This window comes from Colletotrichum siamense (genome assembly GCF_013390195.1).
Source record: "Colletotrichum siamense strain Cg363 chromosome Unknown KSG_Cg363_contig04, whole genome shotgun sequence".
NCBI classification, from domain to species: Eukaryota; Fungi; Ascomycota; class Sordariomycetes; order Glomerellales; family Glomerellaceae; genus Colletotrichum; species Colletotrichum siamense.
The window spans coordinates 3,656,572-3,682,776 of NW_023501017.1; the positions used below are offsets into that span (position 1 = coordinate 3,656,572).

Sequence of the window (26,205 nt, forward strand, 5' to 3'; positions counted from 1 at the left end):
GTAAGTGCTGGTGGTTTCGGCGCGCCTGTGGAGGATTATGTGATGATGAAAACGACTTCGCGGAAGCACACATGGAGTGTGCCTCGACAGTCGTGAAGTAGGGGAAGACGAGGCGGCGTTGCGCGGAGAATGAAGATGTTTGTGGCGCTTAAAAGCAGTAGCAACGGGGCAAAAACAGTTTACAGATACAGTGGCGCGCGCCGTCTTTGCCGTCGAGCGTTTATAAGTGCCCTCTTGTTCAGAAGCCTCTGAAGAGAACGGCTGGATGGAGCTGTTGCCATAGTCACAGTTGTAGTTACAGTGACCAAAATGATAAATCCAAAACCGTCATGCAGCCAAACCTCGGTACTGAAGTGGCGCACTTCCTAGCGTATGCCCCGCTACTGGCATGAGCCTGGCCAATTGCAAAGCCTTGCTTAGGAACCTTGTGCAGCTAGAACGAAAGTCCCCGTCGTCGAGTAAATTAGGGACTGAGCGTGCCCTTCGCAACGGACCGCACCGTAGCTGGCGACTGGCCGACGTCGAGTTCCGGAACCAAATATGGTAATGCTCAGGCTTGGTGGTCGAACGGCCTTGACGCATTGTGGTCAACGACTCAGTAGATGGCCCGTCGCATGCTCGTCACCAGCGTGGCGGCCAGATACCAAGCTGACGGCTCCTCTTCCGACCAAGGCAATTCAGCTTCACCAGCGCCCATGGTCACTTGCGCCCTACACATCTCGAAGCGATGGGAAGAGTACAAGGTATGTTTTTGGACATGTGCATGGAGTCTCGCTGAGCTGCAACGGCTTCTTGTTTCGGTGCCAACGGTTGGAGCGGACTACTGGACTAACAACGTCTTGCAGCAGTGCGACGACCTCGTCCAAAATCGCGTCTAAAATCCCTGCGTTCCCAAAGAATCTCCATGAAGATATTTATACCATCCCGAATATTCTTACGTTATCGCGACTCGTAGCCGCACCCTTCGTTGGCTACTTCATACTGCACGATCAGCATGCCTGGGCCCTGGGTCTCTTTGCCTATGCGGGCATCACCGATCTACTTGATGGTTGGATCGCCCGCCGATGGAACCTTCAGACGGTAGTAGGCACCGTCATCGATCCTATGGCCGATAAGACTCTGATGACCGTCTTGACGGTGTGCTTAGCTGCCCAAGGCTCTCTACCAGGTCAGTTTATCCCAGTTTGACGGATATTCGGAGAGAGGGACAAAAACGAGCGGCCATGACAAAGACGGAAAAGGTGGAATGTGGAGGGGAAATCAACGACGGAAACAGCTGACTTTGCTCTGCCCAAATAGTTTGGCTCGCCGCCATCATCCTAGGCCGCGATGTCGGTCTTGCGATATCCGCCATCTACTATCGCTGGATCTCCCTCCCACCCCCGAAGACTTTCGCGCGATACTGGGACTTCTCTTTGCCCTCGGCCGAAGTTCGTCCGACGACCATCAGCAAATACAATACGTTCCTCCAGCTTGCCCTGGTGGGCCTGACGACGGCCGCGCCAGTCCTCACCTACGACCTTTCTACGCCACTGACCGTTCTACAGTAAGTTGTCCGAAGCTTGGTCAACCCCCCGTATCACTACTTACACCACGGCTAGATACATTGTGGCAACCACAACAGTCTGGAGCGGGGCCAGTTACGTCTTCAGCAAGGACGCAGTCAAGATCCTTTCCGCCCCCAAGGATAAGCCAGCATAGGGCTCATAGGGCTGAGGCATATACGAAGGTCTGAAAGAGACGGAAAATCAATAAGCGCTCCCGCTGTGACCCGGACAGCTTCGGCCGTGAAGAACACCACGATGGACCCCAACAAAATCCAGGGAGGCCTTCACACTTAGGTACACTCATAGGACGCAGCGAGTATGGTATCTTATGTATGCATCGCAAAACGGCGTTATAGGTGGGAAAAATCAAGAATCGATATAACGGGGCTAGTCATTGGTGGGCATCTCTGCCTGGGCACTGGAGAGAATGTGGCCGCTTCCAGTAAGAGAAACCACTGCTCAGAATCGTTTATTCATGACTATTCATATTCGTGAGAGGGCTTCCACCATACCTCATCAAGGCAGTTGAGGCATGGAAGCCCTCGGGTTCTCTAACTTGAACTGTCCGGTCTGCTTTGCCAAGCGCTCCGCTCGTTTGATGCGGACCTGATTCTTGATGTAGGAAACCAATCGAATGCACCCAGCAGGGGTGATGCCTTCTAGCCTCCTAGCTTGAGCCAGAGTCTCGGGCCTGATGGCCTTCAGCACATTCTTTTCCGCCGTAGCCAGTCCTGGGACCTCATCGTAATCAACTGATGAGAGATGTACCTTGTCATCATGGCTGAGGACTTTGCGCTCACTGACCTGCCTCTTTACCCAGGGTGTGTACATGGCCTCAATATGAACCCGAGACTTGATGTTCTCAGCGAAGTCACCGATCCCAGGAACAACAGCGGCAACTTGGTCCATCGTGACGTTTCGCAACAGGAGCATGTCAGCAGCGTCGCGATATTCAGATATTTTGCTGAAAGGGAAACCTGCACGAATCCAATCCTGGGGCGCTTTTGATGTTCTCTTGAGCAGAGACATCAGTTCATCCATCTGCTGTTTCTCGTGAGAGAAGGAGCTCCAACGCTTGTCTGTGACGACTCCCCATTCGCGTCCTTGTTTAGTCAACCTCAAATCTGCGTTGTCCGCCCTAGACGCCAGCCTGTATTCACTTCGCGATGTGAACATTCTGTATGGCTCTGTGACGCCCTTGGTGATCAGGTCATCGATCATAACACCGATGTAACCGTCTGCTCTCGAAATAGAGGCTGGTGAAAGACCCTGAGCAGCTCGGCCAGCATTGATGCCAGCGACAATGCCTTGCCCTGCCGCCTCCTCGTAACCTGTAGTTCCGTTAATCTGGCCTGCCAGGTACAAGCCGGCAATATTCTTTGTCTCCAGAGTAGACTTTAGGCTCCGGGGATCAATGTAATCATATTCGACACCGTATCCTGGTTGCGTCATGACAGAGCGCTCCAAGCCCCTAATTGAGCGAAGGATCTGTTCTTGAGCTTCAGGCGGGACAGTCATCGATAGGCCGTTGGGATAAATCACGTCGCTGTCAAAACCCTCAGGCTCCAGCCACACGATGTGCCTTTCCTTGTCAGAGAAGCGGACAATCTTGGCTTCCAAGGATGGGCAGTATCTGGGACCCCTGATAGTTTCCCGAATGTGTATTGTTTTGTCCAGATTTTCGCGAACAATTGCGTGTGTTGTTTCATTCGTGTAAGTGATGTAGCAGAGCATCTGATCCTGCACAGCGACCTGACTGTTCAAAAAGCTGAAGGGTAGGGGTGGATCGTCCCCTGGTTGTTCTTCCAATATTGAGTAGTTGATACTGTCCTTGGCAATGCGAGGCGGTGTGCCCGTCTTCAGCCTTCCTAGGCTAAAGCCCGCGTCCTTGAGCGACTTGCTCAGACCATACGAGGCGTCCTCTCCGATGCGACCTGCCGGGTAACATTCCATACCAATGTGTATCTCGCCGCTCAAGAACGTGCCGGTTGTGATGATGACCTGGGTGGTAGGGAGGACTTCGCCAGACTCCAGACGTACACCGGTAATCCTATTTTTCGCCGCGCTCGTAGCATCAAGCGTGACATCTGTCACAATGTCGGTGACGCTGCCAAGTACAACGGACAAGTTTGGATACGTTTCCAGCTCTTCTCTCATGTATCTCTGGTAAAGTTTTCGATCGATTTGCGCCCGAGGGCCCTGTGAGGTGAATCAGTCATGCAACCCGCCAGGACGACCATAAATGATGGAAAATCCTTACCCATACGGCGCGGCCTTTTGAACGGTTCAGGACCTTGAACTGGATGCCAGCCTTGTCAATGATTCTGCCGGCTAATCCATCCAGAGCATCGATCTCGCGCAAGATGATACCCTTTCCAATACCGCCGAACGAAGGGTTACAAGAGCAGGTGCCGAGATTCTCCATTTTCGGGGTGACCAGGGCCGTCTTTGCGCCGGCTCTGGCGGCGGCGGCGCATGCTTCTGCGCCGGCATGACCACCTCCTACGACGACAACGTCGAAAGGCCTGGGACCTTGTATTAGCGCAATGCGAATCGGATTGTTAAGTACGATCAGACCTTGTGCCCTCTGCCACAGCAGCAAATCCCCGCCCGCCTTGACTACGGGACGGATTTGGACGTTGCATACATCCGGAGCCGCAGAAGCCGCGCGGTCGAAGCCTCAGAGCCGCTGCAAGGGATCGCATGTCTCGTTGACAGGGGAAGAAGCCGGCAATGTTAGATCCGACGCGGGCAGACAAAGCTTGAAAGTAAAGGAGGAGAGCAAAATGATTTGGGAGAGAGGCTTGTGAGGAGATGGTATTAAACCGTCGGCCACCCGATCGCCATACTTGCGTCAAGCCTCGTCTGATCTGTTTCCCTCTCTCTTTTTTTTTTTTTTTTTTTTTTTTTTTTTTTGGGGGGGGGGGGGGGGGGGGGGCCGCCTCCCGCGCTCGGCCCCAACGTGCTGGCCCCTTGACCGGCAGTCGGTGACAACAAACACCGATAGCGACGTGGCGCTACCTTACCTACGTAACTACACCATGGTTACGGCGTGGCTAATAAGTAGTATGCAATCTGCAATCTATATATGCCGTGCAAAGCAGACAATCAACAAACGAATGATAATTCCAAGCATCTGCCAGGACTTTGATTCACAACTGGCAGGCATCCAGCCCATTAGCTATTGTCATTGAAGAAGTGTCATAGAAATATTGATATAGGCTTGCTTCCATTTGTCTGGAGTTCGCGGAACCAACTCTGTCCGGTCCCCGATGCTTTTACCGTCTCGTTCCCATTTGTTGCGAATCGGGCCATGAGGACACAGCATCTTCGACTTCCTCGAGATACGTTGAAGCATTATGAACGGTTGTGCCGCCCAACACCAGTCGAACACCGGGTGTGCTTGCATTGATGGTCGCAACCATCTTGGCCTCTTCATATGTTGCACCTCCGACCATGAAAACAATTATGTCCTGCGGCTTATCTCGTGTAGTCCCGCCACCCTCGACAAATGGATATTGTTGTTCTTTGAGTCTCCCCCGGATCAAATTTTGCAAGGTGCTCTCCATCAGGGGACTGTGCTGGGTATAGACATTCTCAACACCTTTAAGCCCCTTGAATCGATTGCCCGCTGAGCCAAAAATGCCCGCTGATTCGAATATGTCTGTGATGCCTGTCTGTGCCTGTGACTGCTGCAGAGACGATTGATAAGACACTAACTTCGGGACGAGATCTGCTCGCCGTACCGAAACCCCACCAGCTGCCACCAGAAGGTCAATGAGCATTGGAAGAGAGTTCGACGGGTTGCGCTCATATCGCAGTGCGTACAGAGCAACCAAGGCAACCTTGCTGTCACTTGTCACCTTCGGGGACTGGATGAGCTTTTGGATGTTCTGTTAAGAGAGCAGTTAGTCAACCTTGCTCGGGATCATGGTCGTTCGTGGGACTTTTCTGGCACACACCTTTACGTCGGCTGCATGGTTATCGTTGCATGCTAGGCTCTGCTCGAGCTCGCTGACTTCGAGAAGATTTTCCGCGCCCACACGCCTGCTCAACTCTGAGACCAAGGTAACATGCTTGCTCACATTGCCCGACAGCTTCCGGAATTCCGGATACTCCTCGATGAAACGCTTCATATCAGATATGGACTCGATGTTGGCGTTGTTCTGCGTTTTGGATTGGTACTGTTCCACGTAGTCCTTGATGTTTCCACCTAGGTCGCCGAAGTTGAGATACATGTTCTTCTTGAAGAAGGGATCTTGATCTTGAGACAGAACGATTTCCTTGAGCTCCGGCCGAATGTCCGGAACATCACTCAAATCGACTCTACCGTTGTTGATGCCTAGGAGATGATGCACCATGGCTTGATACGTCCACTGGGTAAGTAGCGGCGTGACCGAATCCTCGCGACGGTCAAGGATTAGAAGAATGGGAGGGGTGTCCACCTTTCTGAAATCGAACAGCTGCTCTTCCTGGGTAATGCGATAGCGGACTTCCGTTGCCAACTTCTTAGTGAGCGGGCTCGTGTTGGCATATCTAATCAAAGGCTTCTTCTTGAGCGCCAGCAATAGAGCAACGAGTCCATCCGCACTTCGCTGAAGCGCGTCCGGGTTCCAGGTGTGTGGGCCACTCCCCCAAATGCGTTGATGAGGAAGGCTGAGTCCGAGAGAAAATAAGTCCGGGTTAATGACAATGAAGTCGGCAAAATGCTCCTGAACTAGCTTGACCACCTCGTGGTCGTCCGCCTCAGCAAGCCTTTCGAGCGATGATTTCTTCACAACGTTGGTGAAGTACAAGTGGTATTCGCCATATTTGGGCTCGCGCAGTTCATCGATGAGCAGCTGGATAGATTCTGGTGATGGCCGTACGAGACATAAGCATCGAAGATGACGCATCTTTTCTCTGCTGGGATTATCAATCCGGTCGATTAAATACACTTCGTGGTTAAGCAGAGAAGATTGCGTAATGGCGGTGGACACGATAGGCACGGTTTCCCGGTCCAGCAGTAGGACCTTCATCTTGGCCGACTGTGTGTTCGAAAGAGGGTCGGCTGATGAAACCATGCGTGATACGTAGCCGGCCACTGCTTGAGCCACGTCCATCTTGGCCAACAACACGAGACAAGCTCGGTTGGTCGCGAATGTGTATGTAGTGTCTCTGTCCGACGCAGGAAGGCGAGCGACTATGCGGAGCCCGCAGTGCTGCCAATTGTTGAGGCAGATGAAGAGGTCTTGGCTGTGTTGGCTGCGATAAACTCGTGGAAGAATTGAGGCGTCGAAATTGTCGATGTTTGGGCAAAGGGATGGAGGTGATGAAGGATAGGATGCCTGCCTCGATTTGTGTCGTCGTCCATAGCTTCGTGGCGCATGCCACACAATTGAGCCACACAATGAGCTTCTTACCTACTCGGCCACGGTGGGTGCCTTAGGTAGGGAGGTAGGCATGGTCGAGACACTGCAGTAATAGACCGTGAAACCCATAGTGCGGGGCTTTGATTCAGGGGACCTGAGGCAGTGAGACACCTGTACCTTAGTACAGGTAAGGTAGGCACCTACCGCCGTAATACCTGAAGGAACTGCAACTCTCTACCATACCTAAGGTGGGTAAGCAATTGCCACGCAACAACTCCTCTGTATGGCCATCGCTATAAGCCTATTCACGCCCTGGGATATTCGCACAAACAGCAGACCGAATTTCCCGGTTCTTTCTTCTTCGATGCAACCATACTGCTGTCTTGAGAATAACGCCACTCCACAGTCTGCTTGTTTGTTGGCTGTCTTGCGACTATGACGAGTCTACCAACAGACACCTGCCCGGCAAAAGCCGAACCTGCGTGAGTCACGAACCAGCGAATTCTCTCCAAGGAAAAGACGTCAGTATTATGTAGAGCGGATCTGACAATACGAATGATCTCTCAGACTTTCCTTCACTCAGGGCTTAATTCTGGGACAGCTGTCGGTGGTCATCGTTCTAGCGGCCTTTATCAAATTCTTCATTTTTGGTGATCCTCCCTCGCCTGAGGTAACGGCCTCGCTCAGGGCTACGGAACGTCGATCCCGGACACTCGCCCACAAGCGATCTCTTTTGAGTCTGCGGACGGCCAACGCTCGGCAGGGCCAGCAGACGCTCAATCGCAAGAAGTCAAGCGTACTCCGGAATCCTCCTAACTTGACCATTGGCTCTATCTTGAGCAAAACATACTACAATGTGGACAGTCATCAGCCGGAGAGCCTTGACTGGTTCAACGTCCTGATAGCCCAGACCATTGCCCAGTTACGCAGCGACGCCCAGCACGACGACGCAATTCTTACGTCTCTCACGAAGGCTCTTAATGGAACATCTCGCCCCGACTTCGTGGACGAGATCCGTGTTACTGAGCTGAGCCTTGGGGAGGACTTCCCCATTTTCAGCAACTGTCGTATCATTCCGGTGGACGAGGATGGTTTGAGTCTGGGAAATGGCAAGACGCTCGATGCCAGCGCTGCCAGCAGGGAAGGAGCTAAGCTGCAAGCTCGGATGGATGTGGATCTCAGCGACATGCTGACAATGGCCATCGAGACGAAGCTTCTCCTCAATTATCCGAAGAAGCTAAGTGCAGTGCTGCCGGTGGCACTGTCAGTCTCTGTCGTCAGGTTCAGCGGCACTCTTTCGATCTCCTTCATTCCCAGCAACCCTTCGCAGTCGACCCCTACTATGATGACGTTCAACTTTCTCGATGATTACCGGCTTGACCTCTCAATTCGTAGCCTTCTAGGAAGCCGATCGAGGCTCCAGGATGTGCCTAAAATCGCCCAGCTCATTGAAGCACGTCTGCACCGCTGGTTTGACGAGCGATGTGTTGAACCCCGTTTCCAGGAGATTGCTTTGCCTAGTTTCTGGCCACGGAAGAAGAACACTAGAGGACCCGAGGACGGACTGGCAGAGACGAATGCACCAGTAGGCAGGGCAAAAGGGAAGGAGATTGATCAGAATTTGCGAGCAGAGGCCCGAAGAGAAGTAGAGGCCGAAACAGGAGGCAGGACAGGGCGAGAGCATGATTCTCTGCGTCGGCGCAGATTAAGAAGCGATGACTTCTCGATGCCTGGGTCTTTACCGGGGCTAGATTTGGACATGAGGACATGATTCAATTGGTTTTTATAGGCGGTCTCAAAACCGGCCAGGAACCAGGGTTGACGAACTCTCCGTGAGGGTAAGGAGGCCTTTCCACCACAGACCTGCCCCGGTAAACAAAAGTACATAGTAGAATACCGTCCATTTCCGAGCGTCTGCGTGCGTGTAATGTCCATGAAGATGCCAGTGGGGCTCGACAGATCCCCAGAACCGGGGAAGGCCCATGGAGTTGCAGAATGCATGTACCAAGACGATGGCCAGTAGACTACCGGATCGCAAAAAAAGGAATGTGGCATAGCCACCAAACAGAGAAGTGTATGCGAACTGAAGTACTGAGCGAGCGACGGCGGCGATTAGGGGTACTCTGGGGTGGGTGATGCGGAATTCGTAGAAGTGATGGACATGGGCGAGGCCGAATATGAGAGGGGATAGAAAGATGGTTTGAGTTAACGACATACGAGCGCACAAGAGTAGCGGCACTGAAGCAGATCGGAACAGCATTTCCTCGGTCAAAGGTCCCTATGATCCAAGTTAGTATGAAATTGCAAGAAAGGATACAGAAAGTTGAGGTGACACACCATGACAATGTTGCGCCAAGTGGTCCACCGGGTCCAGACATGCGTAAGAGGCTCTAGAGTTTTCCAATCCTCCCAGAGTCCGTCTATGAGAAGGGCTTCGTAGAGTGGGCCAGCGAAGAGAATGGAAGTGAGAAGCAAAGCGCTGCCAGATTCCGCGAGGCCCACTGGCCAGTAGCCCATGGCGTGGAGCGGAGAGATGGGCAGGACGCCGTCCGGAAGTTGAGCCAAGACGATGTAAGTGATGGTGCAGCAGATGGCAGTAGAAAACAGAACGGAAGTGACACGTGTACGAATCACTCGCGGGTCGTCCCTGGACAAAGTTGGCGAGGGACGACTGGACGACGAAATGTAAAGCGGAAGCACATAAATGATTGTGTACAGAACCTGGCTAATTATGAGCAGGAAAGTCAAGCAGTGGCAGTTGAAGAACTTGGACATACCAACATGGCGCTGACAGCGAAGGGATGCAAAGAGGGCGGCACCATATCAGACGGCCCTGGGTCGGGGCCGAAGCCGAAGTTAGGAGAGGACATGGAGCAGCCGGTATGCGCCGTCGCAGCCCGGGGGCGTCGCCAAGTGACTGAGAGACGGGACCGGCGATAGGAGAAACTCAAGACACCGGGCAACGAATTGGCTCGACAAGATAAAGCTACCTTAGGCCAAGGTTTGGTGTCATGATGTGAGGCGGTATCACACTTGCACCCACGTCTCTAAGTTGCTGAAGTCCATTGATTACGTAACAAGACTCAAGACCCAGAATCAACCTCAGGTACCTACCCAGGAACCCATCGGCAGCTGGTCCACTGGGACATGTGTGCGGGATTCCGCGACGCACCTTATACTGTCGTGGCGCCTCTGATTTTCGAAGCGCATTTTCGAAGCGCCGGTGCCAGGTTGCAATGCATGACCTTAGGCAGAAACACGGCCTCATTCTCACATATGCATTCGTTGTGTATGTCTTGCGATCGAATGTGCTTTTAACACACAAACAGCTGCGACTTCTCACACAGCCGCGGTTTCTTACACGACCGATGCGCGATCAATTCAGGGCCTGCAGGCTGCAGAGGGGGCCGGCGGCTACAGGGCAATGGGTGGCAGGGTGGATCCGACGAACGCGTTAGAAGCTGAGATGAGGCTGTTGGTACCGGAATTGTTGAACGCGACTGAGCCGCGCGATCTATACTTATCCTGCCATTAGATGCGCCGCGGCCCTCGCCTGGCCTTCGACTTCACGTCCCCCGTATACGGTAAGGTACTGTATGTACCTGCCTACCTACCTACCTAGCGGAGGTAGATTAGAAGTTTTCTCGGCTGGTTATTTCTCCGCAGGGGCGCCCAGGCCCGGGCCCCGGGCGGGCAGGCCACTGGTTAATGAAACGTCAGGCCCTCCAGGCGCCGCTGTCAAAATTAATCGCTCTCGTACGGATGGCCTCAAGGCAGGTTCTCTCCTCTGCTACGTACCTATCCTGTATGATTATTTGCTTCTCTGACGGAAGAGATATTGCTTTCGGCAAGCCCGTCCAGTGGGCATGACGCACCGACCTACGCTGGCTGCAGCAACGAGACAGAGCACACCAAAGTAAACAATGGCGGTCAGACAGAGCACAGCGCTGAAAATGACAAACGCCTTGAGGCTAGGGTTTTGCCGGCCATCGACTTGAAGCTGGCGAGCGTTTGAGTCCTGCCGTATCATCATGGGCAACGGTCAACCGAGCGCCTCAGCAAGAAAGAATCTCGCACTGCTACGGTCTGCCAAGATTAGGAGGGTTGTTCTCAGTGTTTATTCACTTCCTCTTTCGGTGTGTCGTCATACGTATTGCGTATCCGTACCTTACCGTAACTCACGGACGCTGTCTCCGCATCTCATCAAATATCCTTCAAGAGTCTTAAGGTCAAGTTTGATTGAGAAACGTATTGCGGGTACCGTAGCGAGCAAAATGCCCACTTGTGCCTCCAGTGCCTAGGTGCTGTGTAAGGTTTATCCTGGCCCTGCCTGTCCAAGATGTGGTGGACCACGCAAGGCCCCATTTTCGAGTGCACGCTGAAGACGTGGATGGTCTTAGTATAATTAGTGTGTTGCCAGCACACCGGATTGACCCACGGAGGCATGGATAGGATCACAGCGAGAAGCGCGTTCAGACTCGCACAACATCCATTCGTCAAGCGGGAGCTGCCAGAGCCGCTGGCTGGTAAGTCGCAACGGCGCGTGGCGGTTGGGTACGGGGCGTAGACACGGACTTAGGTACCTTGGGTTTGGTGGACGTCGGGTGGTCCAAAGGAAGGCCCTACCTTAGGTATTCCATGACTGTCCCGGGTCTCTGTCTCTTTCTGAGCCCTGCGCTAGATTAGCGTCGAAGGCCCTGAGTGCGTGCTAGATTTAGCTCTAGCAGGACATACCTACTCCAGAATCAGACGAAGTCTGCCCGTCTGATGTCGTCGTCGGATGCCCAAGACCAGGTCTCCCAGACTTGTTCATGCCCTGGGATCCTGCGACTACGGCTTTGTTTTTGTTGTTTTCTGTGCGTCTCACGACTCCACGTCCACGTTCATAGCCAAATGGCTGCTCCAATATCCGTGGCTGTCGCCTTCCAAGTCAAATACTTGTACCATTGGCCCCCGCCGCCGCTGTCGCTGTCGCGATTGACAATCTACTTACACATTGCTCGCTTCCCTTCACCTTCTTCATCTGTTACTTTTCGCGATGGAATAAGGCCGCGGCCTTGAGACAAGATCAGGAGACTAACGACCCCCGAGGCGATCTACTCTGACGAGTTGCGACTGCGACGCTACCTACTGCTACAATTCGGCTGAACGAACCGCTGCCGAGTCGTCAATCAACCGTGGTTGTCGCCCCTTTTCTTCTTCCAATCGACTGCTCGACCTGTCATATCCGTCTGCCGATTGCCATTGGCAATCCTGCTCACCACTCACCACACACCCCGGCCGCTGCATCTCATCTGCAACAGAGAAGCATCGCCGCGCCGCACCGCCTCCCCGCATCACTTCCATTGTCGACTCGCTGGCTGGTCTGGGTGTCTGGTTTCTGGTTTGGATCTGGTCCGGTTCGCTAGGCCCCTTGTCGTCTTCAACCCGTCTGCGCCAGCCCCTTGCTGCTCTTGCTGCCCCTGCTGCTTCGGTCCAGGCTTCGGAAGCAGAGATAGGGAGACTCGATGTTGGCGGGCCAGTTAGATTATCCCGTCTCCTCAACCCCAGCTTGGCCTTTTCCCTCGACCGCCTTTTAAGAGACTATCCACCGTCCCTCAGAGGTATACCTACCCACAACGATACTTGACTTTAGCACAGATGCAGCCCATACTCAACGACATCTCAATGTGCTCATAGCCGGCCTCATCCTGTCAGAAGCACAGGACCTGCATGCAGCCAGGATTTGTCGCCAGTCGTTGCAGTATAGACAGTCAAGCTGGCTTCGAAGCGAAACCAACAAATATCCCAAGTATACTGTCGGTTCATTGGACTCTGCCCACCTTGTTTCCTGGTTCGCTTCCATCTTAGGTACTTAGTAGTGGGCCTGCTCAAATCCACCTTGCCTCGCATCGCCCACACTGAGGTACCTTCATGTCAGTAGGTACGTACGTCTTTTGCTTGCTTCCATTGGGACTGGACATGGGCCTGGGGGCTTAGGTTGTGCTGGAACTTGCAGCAGCTAGCTGCCTTGGGTGCCTCTCCGGTCCCCATCTACCTACCATGCCTTGCCCGCTTTTGCTGCCCTTCCGTCCCGCCTCCATCTCTTGCGTTTTCCTTCGACCTTTTCGTTTTGTTTTTTTATCCTTTTTCTTTCCTGTTCGGTTTCTGCCTCTGCGCAACCGAGCAGCGCTTTGCCTCGTCGTCCTCGGCGCCTTTTTTTGCCTTTCCTATTCTCTCTCTCTCTCTCTCTCTCTCTCTCTGTCTCTTCTATCTTTTTTCTCGCGACCTCCCCTGCTTTAGTCATAACACAGGCAATTCGCCAGTAATAATCTTCCTACTCTCATTTCTCCTCCTTGGCTACTCAGCTGTCACCCGATATTTACATTGTTTAGTATCTCACGCCTCGGTTCACCTCAGTCACTCTCTCGCTCAGCTTGATCAGCTCCCATCGATCCACGCAAACAATCGCAAACCCACCCGGCAAATTTGCACTTCCGCTCATTCGCTTGTGCTAGTCGCCTTGCTCATCCCGCCTCGCCTTAGTCAAAGAACAACCTACGCTCGTCGACAACCTTGGATTCAGCCAAGCGAATACGTATCATCGGGCATTTGTGGTTAACCCAACCTGCTCGAACACCGTTGAATTTCTATCAGTTCCGGATGATTTTCATCAAGACAACGAACGAACCTCTGTCAGAACAACGTGCGCCGCCGCAAGCCAACTTGTTCGCCCTCTTTCGCCCGACAAGTTCGAACCTCTGGACTTGACACCCGGCCAACTGTTTTTGCACTGTACAGTGTACGGTTGCTGAATCAAACCGGACCGCCAAAGCACAGGCCGGCCGGCGCCTTCCGGTACCCACCGAAGCTGAACCAACTGCTCCCGGCGAGTCAGTCACTACAGGCAGCCTTTGACCGCATTTGGCTCCCGTGCGTTACCCCAACCATTCCCGCTGTCGGCCATCTCAACCCACGCCGGGACGCACCGGCTCTCCATGGCCCGGAGACCCCGGTGGCGCCGAATCATCACACCCAAACCCAAGAAGCTGTCCCCGAAAGCTCCCAGCTACGGCAGAGTCTCCGAAACCTCCCCGTGCCCGCACATCCCGGCCGAGAATGCCCGGGTCCGGGTCCGGGAGCCCCTCACGAGGGAGCCCCTCCCGGTCCCAACGGAGGCCGCTGCACGAGCGCTCCAAGTCACAGTCCAATTCTCTTGCCATTCGCGTTGTCCCCTACAGCCCTCCTCGACCAAGCCACAAGAATCGCGACTCTACCGCTTCGGCCACCTCATCACGCACTCCAACGTCAACAACAGCATTGCTGTCGCCGAACACCTCCGAACTTGGCCACCGAAACTCCTCCAGAATCGATGATCGCTCCACATCCGCCAGCCGTGCTAGCGACCGCTATTCCTCTCATCGGCGCTCTTATTCCTCCGGTACGCTGACGTCTGTACTGTCGCCAGCGTCTTCAACCTTCCCATTGGTCGCAGCCAAGGACCGCGGTGTTTCAGGCTCGAAACTGCGATCTGACTCTTGGACAGGAGGCCCGTCCTCTCCTTCTACCCCTGTTCCCACTACTCCGCCTCATCTGACCGATAATTCCCGCGTTAATGCACGATCCCGGTCGTCACAGTACAATACCGACGATGAACCTGTCACCCCTTCGGCGAAGCGCCCCTTGTCTCGTCGCCGCAATCTTATCACAATCAACGCAGATGGGAAGACTTTTTCTCTTCTACCCCAGAAAGGACAGCAGAACAGGAACTCGGGTGACCCGGGCTCGTCCAAAGCACCCACATTGTCACTTTCCTCTACAGCCTCGCCAGAGCGCTTCTCATCAGACGCCTCACACATCAGCGAAAACCATCCCAGCTCTACCACCGTGACTCCGGACCGAAGCTTTTCAGCTACACTAACCCCAGCATCCTCGACCACGCAATTAGCTGGAGATCATATTGCCAGCACCGTCGCCTCCAATTCGTCCCCCTGGAATTACCGCATGGTTGGCGGCCTACGCAAGGTTCTCAATACTCCTGATCTCAAGCAAAAGGGAAAATCAACTCTTCTGTACCCTGAAGCCAACCAAGCCCCATCCGCCCCACCATCCCCGTCTGATTCTCGACTCGCGCCGCTGCCGGAGGCGCCAGCCGTCGACCCATACCCACCCTCGGACCCCCCTGACTTGCAGACCAAGACGTCTTTTCAATCATCTGTCACTGCGTCTACATCGTCGGACAAGACAAATTACAAAATTTACAGTTCCAGTTCTCCTCCTCGAGCCGATACTGAGAGTGTGCTGCCGCCACCATCGATATCCTCCGATACAACAAATTACCAAGTATACAACTCTAGCTCGCCTCCTCGCATCCCTCAAAGGGACAGTTCGTTGCCGCCACCTGCATCGAGTCACTCCAACTACGAGATTCTTGGCCGATCGTCCCCCCCAGAAACATCCTCCGCTGAGCGTAGTCCTCCGAAGACTGCAGACAGCAGCGCCGACAGTAACCACAACTATATTCTACACGGCGACCCGTCCCCTGCACCCTCTTCTGCGGCTACGGCCCGCCGCCGCCGTGTTCGCCCGGAATACTCGCAAGAAAGCCTGTTGGTAGCACCACTCAAGCCAAAGAAAAGCAAGAAGTCCAGGGAGAGGTTTGGCTACTACAAAACTCGCTCGCGAGACTCTCTCCGGCGCATCGCATCGATTAAGTCCATATCCAGTTCTCGCAGCGTTGAGGCAGCCACGAACATTATCACCGCCCCTGCTGCCTCCTATCGATCACGTGTGCAGGCTGGCTTGCCTACGCGGCAGCCGGACGGAAGAGCTGAGCCATCTACCTCCACACCTGTCCCGTCCCACATGCAAGCTCATCCGCATCAATGGAGTTCACAATTATCTACGGTCATGTCGGAGAGTGAGGGAGGAAGCGAGCCCCCATCTCGCTCTGTGTCTCCCTGGTCGGTTCCAGCCCGACGTGGCAGCCAACCCCTTAGCAGCCATAGCCGGCAAATGCTCAGCATCTCCTCATCGCTGGCAGGCAATGAAGAAAGGTCTCTGTCCCACTCACGGTCATTTACAGACTCGCTCGAAAGGCCCCAAGCTAGTCACAGTCGAGGAGGCACCCTTCGTTTAATAAGCGATCAGGATGAGCATGGTGATGGGTTAACGGAGTTGCATCAACTGAACCAACGTCCTTCCCGAACACGTCTTTCGAGCTTTTTCTCAAACACCTCGTCTGATCGTAATCTGCACTCATCGAGCAGCTCACGTTCGCGGGCCAACAGCTTCAACTCGGCATCTATTCCTACATGGGCTAAGTGAGTCAAGCGCACAGCCATACTTGAGGCACTTAGTACGGTATTCAGCTAACAGTTTTGGACAGGTTCTACTATGGAAGTGGGGAACGAAAGTTTCTGGCGAGCTCTTCGGGCTCCATCATAACCGATCCGAACGACAGTCGACCTCCCAGCTCGTACCAGAGTCGATCGCCAAGTGCGGAACACCTTCCGCTGAGTATTTACAGCCCCCGAAGACGGCCCCGGGAAGTCAATCCCCTGGCTCCCGGTCCAATGTCGGATTCCGCTTCCATGGAAATCAACCCGATGCCGCTAGACAGCCAGCTTCGACCTGGTGTACGCAAAAAGACATCGAGCATTTGGTCGCCGCATTTACGCCGTGACCAAAGGGCCAGCCGTTACAGCATTTGGGAGCCACCTTCCATGACATGGTCCACCGAGAATAGTCTACTTGGCAAGCGAAATATGCAAGTCGTGCTCTTTGCCCTCGGGTTCATTCTTCCATTTGGTAATGCGAATCCAGTGTTGAACTTTTCTGGGTCGACTGCTAACCGCACCTAGCTTGGATGATTGCCGCCTTTTTGCCCCTTCCTCCTGACCCGCACGCTGAAATGGAGGAGCGCGATCACCGATCAAGTCTCTTAGATGAGGAAGGGGATCTTCCTCGACGCATCGCGGCCATCGATGAGACTTTGTTCCAAAGCGCCAGGTGGTGGCGCGCCCTCAATCGCTACATGTCCGTTATTGGCCTCCTCGTCGTAGGTGCCATTGTAGCTCTCGTCGTTGTCGGCGTCAAGCAGGGATGGGGACAAATCGCGTAGCAGCAAGACCCCGACCAACATCTCGGAACTCAGTCTGGCTCGACAACTGCCGTAACTTTCGGGCATTCCGACCTAATGCTTTCAGCGTACACCACACAAAACAACACCTATTGATTTCTTCGATACATCAGCGCATTAGATTCACGAATGGGTACTCATTGCCCTGCGACGGCCCTTTTTACGACTCTACGACACTTGGAATTACCTGAGCAAGCACACGAACCTTTTTGTCCTAATTGTCGGACACTGCTCTTTTTCACTTCATCGTTCTTCTTCCGGGTAAACAGAGACGCTATCAGTGCTCTTCCATCCCTGTAAAAGTTATTGTACTATTATACGTTTGCCCAGGCGGGCCTCCAGTTGACGACATGCTAGATTTTTATCTGTAATGGGTGGTGAGATTGAATGACGATACCCCCCGGGTCTGACGCGGGAGTCATGGGGTGGGGATCGCCACGCCGATGTTCGAAGCGTTCGAACTCGGCTCTAGAGTCTCCTTTTATTTTCAAGGCATAGACATGGGCATATAAAGGCTTGGTTCAGGAGCTATGTAGCACGAAATGTCTAATGACTAGCGCCCATGGGCCGTTTCTCAAAGTTCTCCGTCACAGGATATATGCTCCCCGTAGTGTGTTGCACATGTAACTTATCTGCCCAATACTTTCCACATCGAAATCTACCACATCCATTGAAGCCTGTAACACAACGATCGCGTCGTGATTTACCTTTCAGGTATGAGAGGCTTTTGTATAAGTGATAGGCTCGATTTCAAGCAGCCTTCCTTTTCTGCCTGGCCTCTACTTCTGCCTTGATCTCCTCCATGGCTTCGTCGATCTCTCGTTGAGGATCAGCTGAGACTCCTAAGACCGGCTCCCGGCCAGAAAGACTGTCCTGGCTGAGAGAACGGGTGAGCTTAGCCCCGGTCTTTCCTTGACGCTCTTCCAAATGCTTCTTCAAAAGCTGCTTCGCCGGGGAGGCGAAGAAGGCCATAGAGACAACTGTGCCAATAATAGTGTAGAAATAAACGCGGCTCCAGACCAGAATCGAACCTGACAGCTGGAGAACGAGAAAGGGAGCCACAACAAAGGACATGCCCAACTGAGTTACAACGAACGATAAACAGTCGTAGTAGATCTTGGTGGTCGTTGGGGAACCGGTGCTGGGGTCGATGAAGAATGCGCGGAAGTATCGGCGGTAATCTATGTCGAATTAGTTCTTGTTTGAATCGCCAATTCACATCCACTGCAACTCACTTTTTGCAACAGTCTGGACAAAGCTGGCGAGAATGAAGCTCAGGTAATACCCGGGATAAAACCCATGCCATAATGCGCTCGTGCCGAACGTGATCAGACTGGCGCGGAAACCAGGCTTCTTTCCGATAGGCGTTACTCGAAGGTAAACGTAGTTTCTCAACCAGTTGTTGGTGTTCATATTCCAGTTGCCCAGATATGCACGCGTGTTTTGTGCCGTCTCAACTCCCCATGGATTGATGTTTTGTAGCCTGTTCCATGACACCTTGCCGGTGACAGGATCAACACCATGGTAGCCCAAGCCGGCCAAGATGCAAGCGCCTTCAGTCAAGGACCAAACGCCGTAATACTTGAGACGAGCCGTCAAACCGGTCATGTGCAGGACCCAAACTCTACGTAAGAAGTGAAGATCCATATAGGACTGCCCCGTCAAGTAACTGATGGGGTAGTAACCCGAGAGAACCATGAAGAGACCAATCCAGCCCAAGCCGCTCGCAGCCTTCCATGCAGCTGGAGTACCACTGCGAGGGATCTTCCGCTTCTTCCGCACAGGAGGCTTCTTTGAGGGATCGACCTGGGCAGGTAGGTCAAACATGGTGGTGTCTATCCATTTGCGATATTCGGCGTAATCGAAGGCGGGACCAGCGAGAAGCCCAGGGAAGAAGAGGACATATCCGGCATAATCCAAAAGACCTGGAAGCTCAACCAAGCGTCTCTCCTTCTGGAAATCAGACAGTTTGTCCTCTGACAGTCGGCCATCTGCCACATTCCAGCAGAAGGCACTAAGCTTCATGAGCAGAACCATTTGCGCGCCAGTGATATCGACAGATGAGGGGCTGTCGGCGAGTTGGCGAGCGATATGGCTGATGGACATGTGGCCCATGACGAAGGCGAAACCAATCCAAGGCATGAACGGGCTACTGCGAAGATACTTGGCGATGCAGTAGACACCAATGGAGCTGATGGCAAGGGTGCGCACGCCACTCCATAGATCAAATAGTCCGACCAAGTAGAAGGCGGAGGTGCTAGGTCACAAATAACATGGTCAGCGTAGTGAGCTAGGAATTAAATATATGCGCAGGAGCTCCAGGTGTGTCATACCATACTATGAATAGATTCTTCTGGTCTGGCCGGGCATCTGGAACCCTCTTGAGTAGACCGGCGAGAGGGTATGATATGAGGAACGAGAAGACGAGCTTGACTGCCAGAAGAAAGACGTCAGCTTGCACGGCATACTTGGAGCTGGCCTATATGGATAGGTATATATTCGATCGTAGGTAAACTCTCGCGAGGGAAGACTAACGTTCGTCGGGCGATGCGCCCAGGCGCGAAGATAGTAGCTCGAATGCTGCCGGTACACCGTGGGTCAGCTTGCGAAAGACTTCAATCTCAAGGAATGCCAAATAGCCTACGCTTGTTAATAAAGGGCAACATCATGTACGTCAAAGACAAAGCTGGCGATAGCGAGGGACTGGAAGGTTAGAGCGGGTGAGTTCAAATGCTTCTTAGTCCATCTCTTCGAAGCTGGTCGGGGAAATTGTGTTGGGCGAACGGCGCGGAATGTCGTCTGCTGAGCAGGAGAAGTAGCAGTTTGTTCTGGGTCCTGTTCTTAGGAGCGAAAGTCGGTGGTTAGCACAACAGGCTAGGTCATGTGGGAACGTTCGGACGAGAGAATGAAGACGTGGGATGGGAGACAAGCCAGGATGTGACTGAAGCCGATCAGTAGGTGCCTGTGGGTAAGGTACTTCAGCCGAAGGGAAAAATACTGAAGTGCTAGTAGGGAGAAGAGTTGCGGGTCATCCCAACCTGACAAGTAGCTGCGCATGCCCAGAGCAGCAGCGAAATACGTGTGGTTGCAAAGAGCACGTGTGACGTATTATTAACCTGTCCACCTAGCTAACCTCAGTCCTGCTCAGGGCTGGCTTTTAAGGCCGTTCAGACAGCGAGTTTGGCATGGCGGAAGGGGTGGGGCAAAGGTGTTTTGGCGGGTGGTCATGTACTAAGGTATGTAGGCAAGGCATGGTACCGAGTACCTCCCGGTTGAAGTCTCCGCCCTACCTAGCCAGCCGAAGCCCACCCCACGTGTTTCGGAAACAAGCTTCACGAAGATGGCAGAACGTGTTGAGGGTGCCTGCACAAAAAGACCGACGTTAATTTACACCAAAAGACCAGCGTAGCCACACCAAAAATCATCTTGTCTTCCCCGACACCGACGCCGCTGCCGTCTTATGTTGTCTGACAAAGGACGGAGTTTTAATTCTACGAGCCAAAGCACCCTACGGCTTCCCCGTTGGAAACCAATATTATGTCTGCACAAGCGCCCCAACCGATCTCACCGCTTCGGCTTGTTGAATGGTTTCTGTGGTACACGATAAAGTCGTGGCTTTAAAACACAGCTACTCTATCCGCCTAAGACTACACGGGTGGAGCGCAGTTTGACGACTCAACGCCTAGGCTCACATCTTGTCACTTGAGCCTCTCCCCGCCTATGCATCTCGAGGTCAAACGTATTACTATACAACATTTCGAGCATCTATTGGCGATCAGCGTGGGGAAAGCCAGACGGGCATCCTTCGCTTGCGTTGAGGCAATACCGCTTAGGTACCATAGATGCGCTATGCACGTTGCTCAACCAGCAATTTATTCGGCTGCCGCAATGCTCACCCACGAGACTTGGCAAGCCAAGTTCCGCTTTTCTATCAGGAACCCACAACCGTTCTACGAGTTCGCATCCTTGTTGCTTTGAGAGCTCGCGCTCATGGGTTGTGTAGTTGGCAAAGACATCTTGGCCGCCTCGCTCTGGCGAATTCTGGCCCACGCATACACGATGCCGCTGACGAACCCAATAATGATAGCCGACACGCTGCCAAATGTGACCGGCGCATCGAAGAAGACGAGGCCGCTTATGGCGATGGGAAGTTTGTTGAGAGCGCCAACCACGGAGTATGTCGTAGAGGAGGTGACTCGGATACACCAAGCCGAGCAGTACGAAATAAAGATTGCGCAAAGTCCGGAGTAGATCATGCCGACGAAGAGGCTGTTGCGAGTCTCGATGGGGAAGTTCTTGGCGATGTTCGCTGACGACCAATCCTCCGTCAAAAGCGTGCAAACGATGAGGACAGGGATTGTCAACAAGTTGTTGTAGAACATTGCTGTATGAAGCATTTATCAGCCATCGTCCTCTGGGCTGTCGCATGTAAACAGCCGGGGTTCTCGGGGTAGCTTACTGTCCCAGTCCTTAAAGTTCATCTTCTTGATAACCTTGCGCATGCCGAGCACGTATGCGGCTGTGCAGCAAACATTCATGCCCATCCAGGCGTATCCGGCATTCAACGTCGAGACAGCAGCAGAAGCCTCAGCAGTGTGCGAGCCGCCACCCAGCGCGTGTTGAACATCAGCCCAAGCAGCCACGACAGAGCTGAGAACCATCAAGCCGAAGGACAAAAGCGAAAGGGGGCTGACGCTTCCGCCAAACCACAAAACTTCGCCATATGCGATGACAATGATGGTCAGATTCTTGAAGATGGTGTAGACAGGAACTGAGAGGAATTGGAGGGCCTTCGTGCCTGTGTAGATCATGCCGACGAGTAGAAGCGCGATAGGAAACCCTGTGGACGTGTCAGCCTGCACTGCACAGCTTGGTGGCTTTCGAGTAGTGTGTAAAGTTACATTTCTTCGCTTTTCCCGTGTCAAAAGGAGCCAGGTTCGTGATCATTCCCAGGTTCTTGCAGACGACGATGGTGAGGATACAAACGATGGACTGCATAGCGCGCGGTTAGAAGCATCCACAGGAGAGGGCCAATGGTGAGCATACCTGAACGGCGAGATAAAGGAAGTTCAGATTCCAAAACTGACCCGAGACAACGTACTTGTTGACCACAGTCATACTAATGGAAGAGAAGCAATAGGCCAGGATGGAAACGCCAGGGCTGTTATCGATCTTGCTCAGAGGCGAGGCCAGGTTTGATCTTGGCCTGGGAGGTGGTCGCTGGGACAAGAAGCCATCCTTTTCTCCACCGAACGAGTCGGACCCGCGCAGCTCGTAGTCCTCATTCTTCTTGTCCGACATGGTTGCCGATGGTTGAGATTGTTAAATAGGTGTTGTCGGTGATGAACGCAAGCTGGCTTCAGTTTCGTTGGCTCGAGCTTGGGGCTAGAGAATCGGGAGCACAATTGCGCCTGACGGGAGAGAAGGGCTGAGTCGTCAACTCGTGAGGGGCAGCACTGGAGGTTTTGCCGACGGGAGGCAGTGGATTTATGACTTGCGTCAAAAATGATTGATGTCCTCGGCGAGCCGTTCCTCGTACGGCGGGTTGCAACTGAAGAGCAAAGTCTGGCTGCGGGACGAAGATGTAGCGAACAGGAACGGTGCACAGCGTAAAGGGGGCACGGAGATATTCGCGAGCGAAAATCGCGAGCGAAGACGGGCGGTACGGGAAGGGAATGCAACGCAAGGGAACACGCGTGCACCTATCAAGGGTCGTGGAATTTCATGCCACAAATTGCGGCGTGGCCAGGTTCTCTGTATCCGTGCTCATACAGGCTACAGTGTCAAAATGCAAATTGAGTTGCTGGGCCGCTAGTAGTGCTTCGGCGGGCAGCGCTCTCCCCTGGTAATGGGTTGACCTATAATGTGAAGCAAGGGACCACAGTTGGTTCAGCTTCATGTCGATAATTGCATTTTTAGACTGGATATCTTCTTATTGCATTTCCAGTGCGCCTGCTCTCCCTCCCTGGGTAGTGTGGTGCCTAGGTAACTACGTACCTACTTGAGTAGGTAGGCATGTTCCCGTCCCAGGCATGTGGAGACACCGGGGAATCTCAGGCGACGGAACCTGGGTCGGCATGTTGGTACCTACTGGACGCCTAGCATTGACGGTGATACCTTAAGATCGGCATGCTCTCAACCGCACAGCTCAACTCCCGGGACATGACACCTCCAACACTCGCCGTACGAATTGCCAAGAGCCAAACTTGCTGCAGTATCTTTGCCACTTAACGCAGGAAATTCATCCCATCGATCCCGATACTAGATGCACTTGCTACTAAATCATCTTGCTATAACATAGACCAGGCTTTGTCTTCTCGAGAATTTTTTTAAAAGACGATGGACGTATCAAGCGAACACAGCGCAGGTCATTCAACAACAGAGGGCGCGGCTAGAGCCAAACTTCAACTTCCAGCAAGTTGTGATCCACCTCAATTCGAGGCCCCCAGAAAACAACTGGTGTGGGTGGTGAGTTCGGAAAGTCTTGCAGTGACCTATACCGCATCTAAACCCCTCACAGGTATTCGGTGGCACTGGGCATATGGGCCGGTCACTCGTGAAGTCCGCCTTATCTCATGGCGACCTCGTCACTTCTGTCGGTCGAGTCTTTGAGACAACTCCCGAAGATATGTCAGCACAGGACAACGACAGTTGCCTGGGTCTCTTGTGTGACGTACGAGCCAGAGATTCAGTTGCCCGCGTTATCGAGAAAAGTTTGGATCGATTTCAGCGGGTTGATGTCGTCGCGAACTGCTCCGGGTACGGCGTAATTGGGGCCTGTGAGGACCAAGACGAGCATGAGATTCGTAACCAGTTCGAGACCAACTTCATGGGTACTCTCAATATCATACAGGCCAGTCTGCCCTACTTTCGCCACCAGAACGCTGGTCGATATTTGATCTTCAGCTCAACTTCAGGTGCTCTGGGCGTTCCGGGTCTGGGTCCGTACTGTGCTACCAAGTATGCCGTTGAGGGTCTCATAGAGGCCATGCTGTACGAGACCGACTCGTTCAACGTAAAGGCGACTCTTGTCGAGCCAGGTTTTGTGCGAAGAGACGAGCCAGATACAATGCCCACGCCTCTACCGACATGGGGTCACTTCCTCATCAAACCGGCCAGCGAAGCCTACGCACAAGCAACCTCACCAGCCCTGCATGCAAAGCGAATGGTCCAATGGCTAGGAGATCGGCAACCAACAAGCGCCGTCAAGTGCGCGGAGCTTGTTTGGCAGCTCGCTCACTGCTCATATCCTCCGCTGAGGTTGCTTCTTGGCAGCTATGCCATTGAAAGCATACGGGACAGGCTGCGGTCGGTCACCGAGGAGCTCGAGGACTGGAAGCATCTGAACTTCCCAGTTGCGCCTGAAACGGGTGTTGAAGTGGATGGCAAGGACAGCAAGGCAGATCACGATGAGTTCATGGCCGATTCTATCCAGGATGCACAAGGACAAGTTACGACATGAGGACAGCATACATGTCCTCATGAGACAACGCGCCAGGTGGCCAGAGCAAAACCACATTCCAGGTCTTGCGTTCGAATGCACCTTCGGCAAACGCGATAACGTTATGTATCTCTGAGACGAAATGTTTAGTCCGTGATATCCCACTTACTGATATGTGGAAATATCCTGCAGTCCATCCCACGATACGAGACACGAACTCCAACACACGTTGTTGCGTACATGATGGGCATGGTCAGGAGTTTCCTGAATCTCTTTCATGCGCAAGAGTTCTCAATTCCCTTTCCATTCGCGGCTCATCATTGGCTAGACTGTCGAAATACAAAGGGTCACATGCCCCTCAGCCTCCTCTCTCGTCACCTCCGGTCTATGCCGGCAAACTGCTTTGAAGATATTGCTGGACATACTCTTCCCTGTGCGGGTTCATATCAAGGTCTGATGTGCGATTCAAAGGTGTCCACTTGGGCTCATCCTTGAAAAGCCTCATTGCCTTGATATACTTTATAACATTGTTAGCAAGATTTTGACGTCGGGAATGTTCGAGGGTCATCACTCACATTAGAGTCGTCAGTGGTAAATCGGTGGTAGATGCCTGCAGGAAGGATGATAAGATCGTCCTGAATCCTGGTCAGCCGTCTAGATCGAACAATTCCTGCCAAAACGTTTGGCGGAGAATACAACATACCTTCTCGACACGAATTCGAACCCATTGATCGTCCGCACTCCTGACGTCAAAGAACCCGTGACCATCGCGGACATAGCGAATTTCCTCGTCCTCGTGCAGGTGCTCATGGAAGAAGGACTTCACTTTCTCTTCGTAGACATCACCCATCTTCTCCGGCGAAACAATAATCTCATCCCTGTTCCTATATCCTCGGTCCAACGCGAGTTTGTTGACGCCATCAATGTTGGGGATCTGATGGTAGTAAACGCCAAGCTTCTTCAGCTGTTCGACCGTGACCTCTTTGCCCGAGTCGTGCGCTAGACGCTGGTCGCCCTGCAACCAGTACACAAGTTAGCTCGATGAGTCATCGAGCAAGTAGCCTTTGGCAAGCCGACAGCAGGTGTTTCGGAAAGCCCACTTACAGCCAGATTATCATACCAATATGCCCTCATGGTTTGTAGTGTTACGAGGGGTGATTGATCACGTATGGGCACAAGTTTCGGGCGGGACAGAGGCGAGAATTTTGGCCAGGAAGTAGGAAGTTGTTCAGGTGCAGGAAAGTCTGTATATCCAGTAGCTCCCGAGCAAACAGCTACCAAGTCGACATGTAGGCAGGATATTGAATGGTTAAGAGAAGTAGGACGAATAAAGGTTTGGTTAGGGGTGGACTTTTACAATGGAAATGACGCAATTGGCTGTGAAGGTGGGGTAACTTGCTACCCAACACGGGCAGCACCACACTTGCCTACCTAAGGTAGGTACACTAGGGAGTTGAGAGTTGCTTCAGGCACTCCGTCGTCCAATCTTCAGCGGGGCATCAGCACGTGGTTCTCAAGGTAGGTAGGTGCCTTAGGTACTCTAGCCCTCCGGGCCTGCATCAAATCCTCCCGTCTCCCGATGATGCTCGCTGCGGATGCATCTGAAAAGTAAACGACACCTTGACAGATTCACACGAATAAACCGATAATGCAAGCCAGTGTAGCCCATACACAAGAGACATCCGATCGTGCTTCAAACAGCTGGAGTGGGGGATTCGAATGACTCTATAGTATGTCTCTAAAATG

General features: G+C 53.1%; 9 protein-coding genes across 9 annotated transcripts; 4 read left to right on the forward strand and 5 right to left on the reverse strand.

The window, feature by feature from the left end:
• Window positions 1-602: 602 nt before the first annotated feature.
• On the forward strand, window positions 603-1,701 carry CGCS363_v006882 (putative cardiolipin synthase; the record flags this gene model as incomplete). Its single annotated transcript, XM_036638731.1, has 4 exons — window positions 603-743; window positions 898-1,168; window positions 1,300-1,546; window positions 1,602-1,701. 4 exons carry the CDS (start codon window positions 603-605, stop codon window positions 1,699-1,701), a joined length of 759 nt encoding a protein of 252 aa, XP_036495832.1.
• A 362-nt stretch (window positions 1,702-2,063) lies between these two features.
• Window positions 2,064-6,649, reverse strand: MTO1 (Mitochondrial translation optimization protein 1; the record flags this gene model as incomplete). Its single annotated transcript, XM_036638732.1, has 4 exons — window positions 2,064-3,746; window positions 3,808-4,072; window positions 4,830-5,440; window positions 5,510-6,649. The coding sequence occupies 4 exons, from the start codon at window positions 6,647-6,649 to the stop codon at window positions 2,064-2,066; spliced, it is 3,699 nt and encodes a 1,232-aa protein (XP_036495833.1).
• A 684-nt stretch (window positions 6,650-7,333) lies between these two features.
• On the forward strand, window positions 7,334-8,669 carry MMM1 (Maintenance of mitochondrial morphology protein 1; the record flags this gene model as incomplete). The annotated part of the gene is made up of 2 exons (XM_036638733.1): window positions 7,334-7,380; window positions 7,466-8,669. 2 exons carry the CDS (start codon window positions 7,334-7,336, stop codon window positions 8,667-8,669), a joined length of 1,251 nt encoding a protein of 416 aa, XP_036495834.1.
• A 24-nt stretch (window positions 8,670-8,693) lies between these two features.
• CGCS363_v006885 (putative CAAX prenyl protease 2) lies at window positions 8,694-9,768 on the reverse strand (the record flags this gene model as incomplete). Its single annotated transcript, XM_036638734.1, has 3 exons — window positions 8,694-9,176; window positions 9,236-9,619; window positions 9,676-9,768. The coding sequence occupies 3 exons, from the start codon at window positions 9,766-9,768 to the stop codon at window positions 8,694-8,696; spliced, it is 960 nt and encodes a 319-aa protein (XP_036495835.1).
• Window positions 9,769-13,996: 4,228 nt separating this feature from the next.
• CGCS363_v006886 (uncharacterized protein) lies at window positions 13,997-17,000 on the forward strand (the record flags this gene model as incomplete). Its single annotated transcript, XM_036638735.1, has 4 exons — window positions 13,997-15,486; window positions 16,168-16,200; window positions 16,266-16,687; window positions 16,741-17,000. 4 exons carry the CDS (start codon window positions 13,997-13,999, stop codon window positions 16,998-17,000), a joined length of 2,205 nt encoding a protein of 734 aa, XP_036495836.1.
• Window positions 17,001-17,768: 768 nt separating this feature from the next.
• ale1 (Lysophospholipid acyltransferase) lies at window positions 17,769-19,684 on the reverse strand (the record flags this gene model as incomplete). Its single annotated transcript, XM_036638736.1, has 5 exons — window positions 17,769-18,199; window positions 18,254-19,275; window positions 19,352-19,451; window positions 19,554-19,598; window positions 19,663-19,684. 5 exons carry the CDS (start codon window positions 19,682-19,684, stop codon window positions 17,769-17,771), a joined length of 1,620 nt encoding a protein of 539 aa, XP_036495837.1.
• A 1,284-nt stretch (window positions 19,685-20,968) lies between these two features.
• VRG4-1 (GDP-mannose transporter) lies at window positions 20,969-22,319 on the reverse strand (the record flags this gene model as incomplete). The annotated part of the gene is made up of 4 exons (XM_036638737.1): window positions 20,969-21,402; window positions 21,478-21,858; window positions 21,920-22,010; window positions 22,065-22,319. The coding sequence occupies 4 exons, from the start codon at window positions 22,317-22,319 to the stop codon at window positions 20,969-20,971; spliced, it is 1,161 nt and encodes a 386-aa protein (XP_036495838.1).
• A 1,038-nt stretch (window positions 22,320-23,357) lies between these two features.
• Window positions 23,358-24,480, forward strand: CGCS363_v006889 (Oxidoreductase BOA17; the record flags this gene model as incomplete). The annotated part of the gene is made up of 2 exons (XM_036638738.1): window positions 23,358-23,486; window positions 23,539-24,480. 2 exons carry the CDS (start codon window positions 23,358-23,360, stop codon window positions 24,478-24,480), a joined length of 1,071 nt encoding a protein of 356 aa, XP_036495839.1.
• A 364-nt stretch (window positions 24,481-24,844) lies between these two features.
• adi1 (1,2-dihydroxy-3-keto-5-methylthiopentene dioxygenase) lies at window positions 24,845-25,593 on the reverse strand (the record flags this gene model as incomplete). Its single annotated transcript, XM_036638739.1, has 4 exons — window positions 24,845-24,976; window positions 25,035-25,094; window positions 25,163-25,474; window positions 25,564-25,593. The coding sequence occupies 4 exons, from the start codon at window positions 25,591-25,593 to the stop codon at window positions 24,845-24,847; spliced, it is 534 nt and encodes a 177-aa protein (XP_036496640.1).
• Between the last annotated feature and the right edge of the window lie 612 nt (window positions 25,594-26,205).